We start from the raw sequence: 13,238 nt of genomic DNA, 5'->3' as shown, positions 1-13,238 counted from the left end.
TACCATAAATTTGGAATTAAAGATGAAATTGAAAACAAATAAGATTTGTATAAAAAGGCCAAGAAAAAAATAGAAATTAAAAGAATAAGGACCAAATTAAAAAATAATATATGACAAATTGAAAACATGAAAAAGAACAAAAATCAAAAATCAAAATAATAAGGACTGGAGTTGAAATATTATTAACAAAAAGGACCGTTATTAATTTTTTGGAGGAAGGAGAGAGAGAAAAAAAAAAACCTTACCGCCGAGAAACCGCTCTACCAACGTCGACATGTGCCGCCTCAACAAGAAAAGAACAAGATAACTAATTAAATGACACCGCGGAAAGGCATTTTTAGTCGTTGGGAGGCGCCGTATCCATTGTTTGAAATGCGCAGCGTCACCCACGTGCTAAAAAATTATTTAATTTAAATAATATTTAATATTTATTAAAAGAACAAATTGCCCTTGGTTCCTTAGTAATAGCAAAAAAACCAAAGTAAAAATACAAAAAGACCACTAAACACAAAGTTTATTTATTTTTTTGCATCAAAAGGTAAAGTTGTAATTTTACTATAATTAAAAAGTAAAAAGAATAAAAAGGCCATTGTTTTACTACTCTAAAAAACTTGTTATGAAGGGTAATCTAGTTATTTTAGTGTGTTTTAAAAAAATAAAAAAGATAATTATATTCTCAATTAATTTTTTTAATGACCAATGAGATGTACAAAATAACAAAGTACCCCTAACATTAAAGCAATTGATATTTTGTTGGAAGAAAAAAATGATAATTACATGAGTATTAATAAAATATACCTGACAGCTTAAAATGTATATCAATATATGGGTCCAGATTTCAAAGGCTAAATCAGGCCTATATTGGCATTGGGTCAAACAAAGGATAAATTGGGCTAAAATAATTTGGATCGGAAAATTTTAGGAAAGCAAAATAATAATAATAATAATACACAGAAGGTAATGCAAAAACAATTTAAAGAAAAACATTATCAGATCAAAATCAGGCTTTTTTTTCTCCTGGATTACCGTTCTCTCCCCTGATAACCAACTGCACTACCTGTTTATTTTTGTATTTTAAAAATATTTTTGAAAAAAAATTAAATTTTTTTTTTTTCAAATTAATATTTTTTTGATATTTTTAGATCATTTTGATATTTTTATATAAAAAATAATTTTTTAAAAATAAAAAAATATTATTTTAATATATTTCTGAATAAAAAATACTTTAATCATAACTACACTTCCAAGCAGTGAATCTATATACTTTGCAATGCATAGTAACCAAGCATGTCGACATTTATACGATACACGTTAAAAGATGAATGAAAATGAGAGTTTAAGTGGTTCTTTTTATAAGTGAAAATATAATTATTAGAATACATCCACTGAGAGCATGACATTTGAAATATAGTCATTAAAATATAACTATTATAGTATTTAAAATTTAAAAATAATAAAAAATAATCAATTAAAAATTAATAAAAGATTCACGACTCCCTATTCTAGAGAGCATAAATATGATAATATTTTTTAGAAAGTTCTAGCTATTTTAGCTAAAAAAAATAATAGAGAACATGGATGTAAATATTCTAAAGTTAAAAGTTCATGTTATAAAATGTGATTAAAGAAAACAATAAAATAATTCAAATTACTAATTTATTTATGAAGAAACTTTAAGATTCGAGTCTTTTATGAAATTAAATTTAAATTAAGCATCTTTCATTGAATAAGATATGATACGATTCCTAAGACAAATAAAGGTATATAATTATTTCAATTAGCACAAAATTTAGGAAAAATCATCATAAAAGATATTAATATCATAAAACATTATATAGAAAAAATCAAAATTAGGCACCTTTACACATCATCACAATTGCGTGTTCATACTTACTTTTGACTTTAATTAAAGGTAAATTTGATCATAAGATTAATAATGTGCAAATAACTTAAGTAATTCGAATGTCTACCATAAAAAATTATTAAACTTTTCAAAATAAACAAATAATCAGCCTAACAAGTTGACCTTCAACAACTTGTTTCCATGGACTAAAATAAAAGGGATTGGGGAGTTAACTTCATCAGTATTGTTTCCATGTGATCATAACATTGGAGGCTTACATGGTCGTTAACTTCAGGGCCCGTGGGATTAGTCGAGCGCAAGCTGGCCCGGACACCCATATTAAACTAAAAAAAAAAAAAATCATTTTACATTGCATTAAAAAATTTTCAACTAGACTTGAAGCTTAAAATAAATAAATAAAATAAATCATTACTCCATTGAACTAAACAATAATAATAATAATAATAAAAAAACAAAAGAGCGCAAGATCATATCAAATTGTTTGCTTTTGAATCGACCAAACTGAACGTATAAAACAAATATGGACAGAGAAGGAGACATTGAAGTATTGAAGTTATGATCACCACTGTTTTATCTAAAATTCTTGCAGTCGCCATTGTAAGCAGACGACGAATCAAAATCCGAGAACGACATATATCAATGATTAATCAAAACCCTTCTTTCTCTCTTTTCTAGTCGTTACATGTTTGGCAGATCCAAAAATGACAGTTGCAGAGATAGATTTTCCATTAATGTTTTTGTTGTTATTTTTTAATTTTCTATTATTGATCAATTTCAATTTGCTTTTTGAGGTCTATATATATGTTGTCTCAATTAGAACAAAAATCCTTTGATTTGTTTTAATCACACTTAAGCAAATCTGATCTCTTGATCAAGAGTTAATTATCATCCGTACGTGCTCGAGTGCTCCATCACATGCCTCAACCGTTGGTAGTTTACTAGTCTTTGTCTTCCTCCTCTATTGTCTTAACCTTGAAACAACAGTCTCCAATATTTCCCATACCTTCTTCTTTCTTTTTACTCTCTCTGTAATCTTTTGAAGTGAAAGCAAAGAAAACCAGGCCCAAGCCAACCCTGCAGGCCATCATCAAATATTCCCTCTTACCCCTTCCAAACACACCACTTTCTACATCAATATGGAAACACCAATGACTCCTTCTCCAAAACCAGCGAAAAACTACAGCTCCTCGGTTGACTCTTCTCGCCCATTTCGATCCGTCAGAGAAGCTGTTGCCATCTTCGGCGAGCGATTTCTCGTAGGAGAAATATACTCTCCAAAGCCTTATTATACTCCTCTAAGAGAAGAAACTAATGCATGGAGGTTCTTATCACCAAGCCCCAGTTACAAAAGCCCCGAAGAAGATCATCATGAAGTACAAAATGATCAGATCTTTGGTACTCTTAAGAAACTCGAGGCTGAACTTGAGGAAACAAAGGCAGAACTGAAGTTGCTAAAGGAGAGAGAGTCCGAGACCGAAATTGCACTGGCTTCATTGAATGCTGAGCTCCACATGAATTTGTCTAAGTTGGCTGAGGCAGAGGCAGCTGCGGCTAAAAAGGCGGCAGAGTCGACAATAGCGGTGAGTTTTGAGAGGAAAAAGATGGAAGATCTTCTCAAGGAGGAAGAAAGGAGGAGAGAGTTGACGGTAAGAATGGAGAATTTTCCAACCTTGGCTCAGATATTGAATCTTGGGGGAGAGCAAGGGTCCTTCCGAGGGAAGAAGGAGAGGAACGTAATGAAAAAAAAGCCTATTGTTCCTCTTGTGGGAGATTTGTTTTTCAAGAAAAAAGGTTCTTCTAATACTCTTAACAACCCTCTATATGCATCCCCTGAAATGTATTTTAATTGAGAAATTTTGGAAAAACTTTCCATTGATGTCGTAGAAAAGTGTGTGCATGCATGCACTGTTGCATGCAAGGTGAGTTAAATTTCTGTATATGATGCATATGTAATGTGTTTTTTGTGCCCACGCTATTAAAAAACTGGAGAATTTCTCCAATATTGCCTGTTCATAGTTTTGCAGCCTTGCAAACCCTAAATATACCAGGCAGAGGGAAGAATCCCGAGTTGATTCTTCCATTGACATGGATCTTTTTTGATCTGGGTCATGTTTCTTTCCTTAATTAAGCAAGAGGAACTACTTATCCATTTCATTTAACTCCATGTGTGCATGGACAAACTAGCTCATATATATGGCTTCAGGCACTCCACAATATTTTTGGTTCCCAAAATTAATTATTAGGGAAGAAAGTTAACTATGGATTCCAGCATCCAATAATGCAAAGAGCATGATGACTAGCTGCATTGGATGAATTTTTCTTGTGTTTTCCTTCTTCCAGCATCACATTTTTCCAAGTTTCTTGCAGCAAGATTAAAATCAAATCAAAATCAAAATCAAAATCATTACTATATATCTATATGTTCTTAATTACCCATGAAACAGCAAGGATGTTCTAAGCATGAAAATACCAAGATATTAGGACATTAATAAAACATGGAAAAATTACTTAAAATCTCACAAGACTTGAACGCGGTAATATTTTCCCTTCAACATTTAAAAAACTACACTTTACATACCATGCTCAAACCTTGAAAGGTTTTATGTAATTTTTCTATAAAACAAAAGTATACCTTGAAAGGTTTTATGCAATTCTCACTACAAGAATTTTTCAATTTACAAATAGAATATTTCATCGATGGTTAGAAATTAATTTCATTGGTATGACTTTTACCGAAGGGCTCGTAGACGATTACTATTCATTGGAAAAACTTTCCTCGGTAATTTTTATTTTGTTTGTAATTTCATCAGTAAAATAATCATCGATGGATTTACATACGGAATAAGTACAACAAAGAAAAAAAATTACTCGTTTTATTTTGTCGGTATATCCATCGGTGAATATGACATATTACCGATAAAAAGATCATGTATAACATCCTTATTTCCGAGATCAAACAACACAATTATACCACTGAATTTGTTAGATTTTTTTTAAGGTTTACCAAAATTTCTATCAAAATTTCAGCAGAGTCTCCCCTATATCGGAAAGATTCCAAGTTATCGATAATTTATCCTGCACACATTTCATGCTCATTCCACAATCATAACATATTCATTTTGCATCGCAACCACAATATTCACTACTAGTCACAAGCATAATAACTCATATTCATTTTCCTTCTTATTTACAAACACATACAAACGGTAGTCAAACATGGATAAGCAATATCGATATTACAAGCATAAAATGGTAAGAATCTTAAGTCTTGATAATTAATATAAAGAGTTACTAGTACAATTTGATTCATATAATTACTTCGGGCAAAATACATTGACATTCATTTAATTTCTAATTCATATAAAAGGAACTAGAAACATTAATTTCCTAATTCATTCAAAAGGAATTAGAAACATGAATTCCCTAATTCATACAAAAGGAACTAGAAACCTAGGACACTACTCCCGACATGAATATGAAGGACCTGCTATAACAAATTATGGAAATAATTATATGAAAAGCAAAAATACAATAGAGATGAGGGGGAGTAACAAATACATGTATCTACATATATGATTGCCTACTCGTTAGTACATGATTATTATTGTCCATGAAATCCACACTTAAATTTTTCCTTTACTACTTATAGGGCCTATCATTTCGTAACCCACTTATAGTTTTTCTTTTTTATTATTATCCATTATTCTTCACTGAATACACCCATCTTACCACCTTATCCCAAATTTAGGGAGGTTATTGCCGACACTAATGATTTCTATTAGTGTCATTAGTCACCCTTGATCGGACCGACTAATCAAATTCTTGGTAATGTTGGCACCAACTTATCGGTTGATGCCATTAATTATTTCCAACCCGAAATAGTCAATCAATTCTTTTCCACCTCACTTTGGAGATTTTTACGGTAATGCTGATGCCAAGGTCTCTTGACATCATTAGCTCCTTCTTGGGAAGCTAATCAAATTATCCTGGGTTTACCGATACCAACATCATCTGTCGATATCATTAACTATTCTTAATCTGAATAGTTAATCAAGTCCAACATTCATTATTTTTCCATCAAAATTATGTCGATGTTAGCAAATCTTACTAACATCATTAGCCGCCCATATCCGGGATCGACTAATCAAGTTCAAAGACAGTTGTTTAGGATTCATCATTTTAGTTCATTATTCAAAATCAGAGTCCATAAGTCCACAACCAAAATCAGAATTCAATCCACATTCGTTTTATCATGTCTTTCCTCCCTTTAGCTTTATTCGCAGGAGTTAAATTCCAAAATAACATAGAATACTAATTTCACTCTTAACTAAAGAGAGTTTAGGTGTGAAACACCTACTTGCCATTGATGCTCGATTTGCGCTTCCTGATTATTGTTGTACTCCCCTCGCGATTCCTTTTAAATTCACAAGTACACCACATTAGTTCATGTTCAATTGTCATTTCGTAAATAGCAAGGCAACAACAACATTTACTCTTTACCATCTGAAGAACTTTTCAAATTAAATTTGAAGTCACCACCTATGTTATTTGTCCTTTTCACTTTAATCTTGTATCTTTTAATTCAATCATTTTTTTAAAAAGAAATGTAAGTAATTTGGTGCTAATTTAAATTCAAAATGGTTGAATTGTGAAAAAAACAAGTTCAAAGATCAAATTGATAACTGAAAATCAATTTTTTTTAAAAAAATTGATTGTTATAATCTACCGTGATGGTGATTTGTGATAAAGTGTATAGTATAGTAAATTCAACTCACGGGTTAGTTTTTTTTATTATGTGGCCCGCGCTCCGCGGCGGGTCATATATTTTTATTTTCTATAAAAAAAATATATATGCAGGTTTTTTCAATGTATTTCTGTAGTTTAAAAAATTTAATTTCAAATAAAAAATTTATGCATACATCTACTTAAATAAATCAAGAACTATGTGTGCGAATAAATAAATAAAAATTCTTTAACGATATTTAAAAATAAAACTTGAAAAATCGAGAGACATGTTTAGATCAAGTTATTTAATCTTTAAAGATGTGATATTTACTCGGTTGTGTTTGCTAAATTTATTTATTAAAATAATTTTTTTATTCAAGCAAACAATAATAGAAATAGAGACACAAATTAAATTGATTGAATAAAGTAAAAGGTGAAAAAAAAACATCATTCAAAGTTGCACATATTAGAATTATTATCTGAAAATATTTTTGTTATTTAAAAAAATAAAGTTCATCCATATAAAAGATTAAAAGAAATTATAAATGAATCAGAAAACTCTTCAAATTTAAATGCATAACCAAAAAAATAATCGTCATTTCAAAGAGGTTTTCTAAAAAAAATAAAAGAGTGAAGGAGTACTAATCTAAATATAAATTAAAAAAATATAGAGAAAAAACCATAAAAAATCATTAATTTAAAAAATAATTAGAAAAAAGTAAAGGTCAGATATTGTTGGGCCTTACCAACCTTTTTTTTTAGAGCCTGCGTGAGAGGGCTCTTATTTTTTTGTTTGCAACTAGGGTGGGTGACATGTCGTCCGACCCTAATTTTTTTGAAAAAGAAAATCAGATGACACGTTACCTACTATGGCAAACAATGTGTCGTCTGATTTGCCCAGATTTCGGCTACTATTGTGGTCGAAAAATCAAGATTTAATTTTTTTTATCAAAAAATCTGTTTTTCAACTCATTTTGTCCCAAACACCTATAAAACACTTTAAGAATCATGATAAACCTATCTATGCCCTTAAAAAACCATCCTAAAAATTGAAAGGAACCCAAAATAAAAAAATAACATGAGGTTAGATCTGTTTTTCATGAATTTTAAAAGTAAAAAACATCTAATATAAATTTTCCTCATCAAATAGAACCATTTGACACATATATTGTCCGTTTTAGTGGTTTAAATCGGTGTCAATGACATGTTTCTCTCTTTACCGCAAGAATCTGGTGACTTCTCTCTTTCCTCTGAACCAGGGACTAAAAATAACAAAAATAAATTTTTGTACCTAAATAGAATTTGAAAAATATTAAGATACTAAAATTTGTGTTATTTTTTAAGTTCGAAGACTAAAATATATATTTTGCGAAACTTATATTTTGCGAAATTTATGGCACGCCATCTATATTTGATATTTTTATGGTCTCTCATATTTCAATACCATTATTTTATAAAAAAAATAAAATTAATTAATTTTTAATTAGGATTAAATTACTGAGAAAAAATAAAAAAATCAAATAAAAAAAATAAAAATTCTGCATAGTTTATCCGGGTGAAAGTATTAACGGTATACTTTTTTATAGTGAAAAAATTGATAAAAAAAATTAAAAAATTGGTAGCTGGTAATTATTTTTATGCCTTCTTGGCGGAATCAGCACCCCAAACAAACAGAGACAGAGCTTTCTCCGCTCCTCTTTCTTTCCCATCTCCCATAAACCACTGTCCGCTCTTCCCATTTCCTGCTAAAATCCAAAACAAAGGAAGAAGTAGAGAGATGCAATCGGTGGTTTGGAACCCAACTCACTGTAGCGCCCAACAAACCCTAGACACCTCCTGCAGCTCTCCTCTTCCTCTTCTTCATCATAAGGTCTCCTTCTCTCTCCCTGTCTCCTTTTTCTTCTTCTTTTTTTTCCTGGAATTATTAATCAGTTCTTATTATGAAGATGAATATTTGAATCCCGTATGCTTTCACAGAGTTGTAAAGGCTTTTTTGGTGCCCATGTGAGGAGCGCCAATCAGCTGCGGCGAGGCACCCCTTGCCATTCCTTACGGGCTCGACTGCCTTCTTTCACACAGAGGAGGCTAGGTTCGTTTTTTTTCTTTTCTTTCTTATAATTCAGGATACTGATTCAATTAAATCATCATACCCATTTCTCTTCTTTTAATTTGGAATAATGGGTTTATTTTATTTTATTTTGTTAAGTAATGTTGCTGAATAGGTATTTTTTGGTATTGTATAGTTGTAAAGGCTGTTGCTACTCCAGATTCGGCGGTAGAATTGCCGTTAACCGCGGATAATGTTGAGAGTGTATTGGATGAGGTTAGACCCTATCTGATTTCAGATGGTGGTAATGTGGCATTACATGAGATTGATGGGAATGTTGTACGGTTAAAACTACAAGGAGCGTGCAGTTCTTGTTCTGCTTCTGTTACGACAATGAAGATGGGTATTGAGCGTCGTTTAATGGAAAAGATTCCTGAGATAGTTGCAGTAGAAGCTATATCGGATGAAGAAACCGGACTTGAGTTGAAGGAAGAAAATATAGAGAAGGTAATCAAATTGGAGCCTTAATTTTTAGTGCTGTTATATGTTGTGGAATTGAACAGTTATTGAATGGTGAATGACCTCGGGTAAATATCCACATTGTAATGGTTGAATGAAAAAAAAAATTCGAAGATGCTAAGTTGCAGGGTGAAAATTGAAAAAGAAAAGAACAGAGTGTAGGTTTCCACTCGATTCACTAATAGCGTAAATCATCTCTGTGGTTCTCTACTTGCTTCAGAAATTCTGGAATATTTTCCTTCATTTACAACTTAATCTTCACCGGCATGGTTTTGCATCAACTATTATTTTAGCTCTTGGTATGTTATTTTGGTCTAGGGTGCTGTGTTTGTTTAAGATACATCTTAAAGTTGTCTAAACTAAGATGCACTTTGAGAGTCCCTTCTGCGATATTCCACCAACTGCATCTACTGGCTAAGCAGTTTCAACCCCCTCCTGTTTTTTTCCCCCCTCTTGGAGAAACTTAAATTGCAGGTGGTTACTGCATAGTACCATTATGGAATTTTGAGCAAGGTTAAATCTTTGAAATCATTGAATGCATGGTCAATGGTCCTCTACTTGCTCAATCATGCCTAATACCAAGGCTTCCCTCCCTTCTAAGAGAATTTTACCTTTGCATGAAAATGGAATTGGAATTATGGGCTAGGTTTATTCCTGCATGGCCTATTGTCAGATGATTAGCTTACGGGGTCCGAAAACTGTCATCAAGGCAAACCAACAAATAGTTTCCTAAATTGTTAATAAGGTTCTACTTGAGCTATTGTAGAAGAGCACGAAAGCTAGAGAGAAGGAATAATAAATTGGCAGATTATAAAGGAAAAACTCAATCAAACTTTTGAAATAGGAGATTTGGTGTTTGTTAACAGAAGATTTATTGTATTGTTGTAAAGATATGGGTTTAGAAAGAAGATAGGCCATATACGTTTTGATTTATCCTTCTAATAGAAAGGATAGATCTGGAATTAGATAAAAAAAAAAGGTTAACAAAGGGAAAAAGAGGCCAAAAATTATAAAACTTGTACCATTCGCTCGTTTGGAGTGTTAAGGATTTTAGCAGTTACTGGAGTTTGGGGGCTTATAGAAAACCCTCCCATTCTCTTGCAAACCCTCTCATTCCCTACCCTTCCTCTTAAAAAAAAATTTCCAAACAAAGTTTGGGAGTTCCAAGCCCACCCCACCACTCCCCATTAAGCCCCTCAAAACAAACACAGTGTTAGGGTAGAAGCATTTTTTTGTCCTGCTTTAGGATTTAGTCGTAGCTCTACTAGCTTCAAATCAGTGCTGTCACATTAATATGTAGTCGTGTTCATCAGCAGGTTTGCAGTGAAATTGGAGAGTTAGATGTCATAACATTGTTGTTTTTGGATGGTTCTTTACAGCTTTTGTTTCTAAGGATGAAGTCTCTTTCTCCTGCATCATACATCCTTCCCCTGTTCTCTGATACTAAAGTTTATTTTTTTATTGAAATATATGTTTGCTTCTGTCAAGTCTAAGATGGTCAGAAGCGCAACAGGATTTTTTGTGGTAGTGTAGTTTGTTTTATCGAGGCCCCTGAAGTTGCAGCCTTCAAGATACAATTTCTGATAAGAGCTGTTTCTGACTGGCAATGTTCTGCTTTTCGTTAGTGCCCATAGCCTCATAGGCTGATGGCTGGGTTGATATATATATACATATATCTTCCTCTTTTTTCCTATGACAACACCCCTGCTTCCCGCTCTCAGAAGAAGCCTATAATACCTGCATGTATATGCAGATGCAAGTTATAAAGTATGTGATGGCTGTTTTCTTCTCAAACTTCAATGTTTTTAGCTGATAACTTGTTAATTGTGCCAGGTGCTGGAAGAAATAAGGCCATACCTTGTTGGGGCAGCTGGAGGATCTCTTGAACTAGTGGCAATTGAGGAGCCAATAGTTAAAATCCGAATAACAGGACCAGCAGCTGGGGTCATGACCGTAAGAGTGGCTGTTACCCAGAAATTACGAGAGAAAATTCCAGCCATTGCTGCAGTTCAACTCCTATGATATTCTTGCAGATTTCTAGGCCAGGACATGAGTTTATCAAATAAACAGTTATCAGATTGTGTACAGTTTAGATGGGTGCAATTGCTTGAATACTGATATTCTGAAAATCCAATTAAAGGAAATTGAGATTGCAAGTCATTTTGTATTCACACAACTATCTTCACCATGTTCAGTGAAATATAGTTGTAGATATGAGATGATTTAGACTATGTTTTTGGTTCAAAATGTGTCTGGTATGTTTTTTCAAGCATAAATATGCAGATAATCCGACACTTAGTGAGATAAGTAGGGGAAAAGGTGTCCTGTAAAACTTTGGTTATTGGTGCTAGGTTAAAAACTGGAGGTGGATTATTGCAAGCTTGAATGAAATCTAAAATTGTTTTTAAACATAACAATTCTTAGCCTAATTTTGTTTTTAATTTTTAGTTTTTATTACTTGTATTTAGTAATATATAAAATTGAAAACTCTTGAAAGAATGTCCAAAGAAATATATTTTTATATTATAAAATTAAAATTTCTACTCTTACTAAAATTACTTTTTTATATTACTCCTACAATTTTTGTGAATTACTTTACTTTTGTCAAAAGTTTTTTTTCCCCCTCAAATAAAGCATATTTGATAGTTGCTTAAAGCATGATACCTGAAGAGTTCATATGGCTCCAGACATTTACGTACCTACTTAGAAATCCCTGTAATACCAAAATTGAGGATTCACCTAAATTTGCTTTCAATTCCCAAAAGTACATATGCAAATCTTCATCATTAAGTAGTTCTTCTAGCTTCTCTTTGGTTGCGCCACATGAGTCTTTGGGGGTAGGGTATAGTTAGTGTAAGTGATAAAAATATGTTTGGTTAAAAAAATTAAATAAAAATATAAAATAAATATGTTTTCGTAATAATTTTGGAGTGAGTTTTTATATTTTTAAAATATAAAATATATAGAAATATATTCATTTTGTCTTCATTATTTGTCTTTTTTATTATGAAACAGTACCTAAACGCTACTTAATAATGTTTCTCGGAAAGAGATATGCAGTCCAATTAAAGATTTTTTATATCTTAGAGGGTATTTGAGAATATAGTAGCGGTTGTTTTTCAAAGTGTTTTTCACTCGGAAATGTATCAAAATAATGTTTTTTTAGTTTAAAAATTATTTTTGATATCAACATATTAATATGAAAACACAAAAATAAAATTTAAATTTCTTTTTAAATATTTTTAAAACGCAAAAAAAAGAAATAAAAAAGATTTCCCTTTTGTTATTTGGTCGGTTCTGTTCAACTTTTGTTTCCAAGGATGTAGTCTCTTTCTCCTGCATTACACTTCCTTCCCCTCTTCTCTCTTACTAAATTCTATTTTTCTATCAAAATATATGTTTGCTTTCGTCAAGTCTAACATGTCCAGAAGCACTACAGCAATTCTGTGGCAGTGTAGTTCATTTCAACGAGGCTCCTGAAGCGACTCCCTTTCAGATACAATATCAGATGTAAGCTGTTGAGCTGTTTTGGACTGGCAATGTTCTCCTTATCATTAGGGCTAATAGCCTCACAGGCTTATGGTTGGAGTGACACACACACACACATTTCCTTCCTTCTGCGTGTAAACAAACACCCTGCTAGTGCTAGCTCTCCAATCCCAGAAGAAGCCCAAGTTGTGAATAATATGATGGTTGTTTTCTTCTCAAACTCCATCGCTGTTAGCTTATAATATGCTTGATAACTGTGCCAGGTACTCGACGAGACAACGCCATGCCTTGATGGGGCTGCTGGAGGATCTCTTGAGCTAGTGGCAATCGAGGAGCATATATTAAAATCCGAATAACAGGGCCAGCAGCTGGATTCACGCCTTTACGAGTGCCTATAACACATAAACTACGAAAGAAAAATCCAGCCATTGCTGCAGTTCAGCTCCTGTAGTTTTGCTGCAGATTTCTAGTCCGGGACATGAAGATGATGAAGATAATAGATTCATTATCTTTACGTGTTAGATGTATCCTCTTCTGTGTCTTTTTAAGAATTCTTTTTTTATAGATTTTTTGTATATTCATATTTTCTTTTGT

General features: G+C 32.2%; 2 protein-coding genes across 2 annotated transcripts; both read left to right on the top strand.

Annotated features, from left to right (window-relative positions):
* Positions 1–2,881: 2,881 nt before the first annotated feature.
* LOC18098306 (WEB family protein At1g75720) lies at positions 2,882–3,877 on the top strand. The gene has a single exon (XM_006384959.3). The coding sequence runs from the start codon at positions 3,001–3,003 to the stop codon at positions 3,712–3,714; it is 714 nt and encodes a 237-aa protein (XP_006385021.1). The 5' UTR covers positions 2,882–3,000; the 3' UTR covers positions 3,715–3,877.
* A 4,363-nt stretch (positions 3,878–8,240) lies between these two features.
* Positions 8,241–11,402, top strand: LOC18098305 (nifU-like protein 2, chloroplastic). The gene is made up of 4 exons (XM_006384958.3): positions 8,241–8,459; positions 8,567–8,678; positions 8,833–9,143; positions 10,989–11,402. The coding sequence occupies exons 1-4, from the start codon at positions 8,367–8,369 to the stop codon at positions 11,175–11,177; spliced, it is 705 nt and encodes a 234-aa protein (XP_006385020.1). The 5' UTR covers positions 8,241–8,366; the 3' UTR covers positions 11,178–11,402.
* The last annotated feature ends 1,836 nt before the right edge of the window (positions 11,403–13,238 follow it).

Source organism: Populus trichocarpa, chromosome 4 (assembly GCF_000002775.5).
Source record: "Populus trichocarpa isolate Nisqually-1 chromosome 4, P.trichocarpa_v4.1, whole genome shotgun sequence".
NCBI lineage: Eukaryota > Viridiplantae > Streptophyta > Magnoliopsida > Malpighiales > Salicaceae > Populus > Populus trichocarpa.
This window is presented reverse-complemented; position numbering and strand designations above follow the sequence as displayed.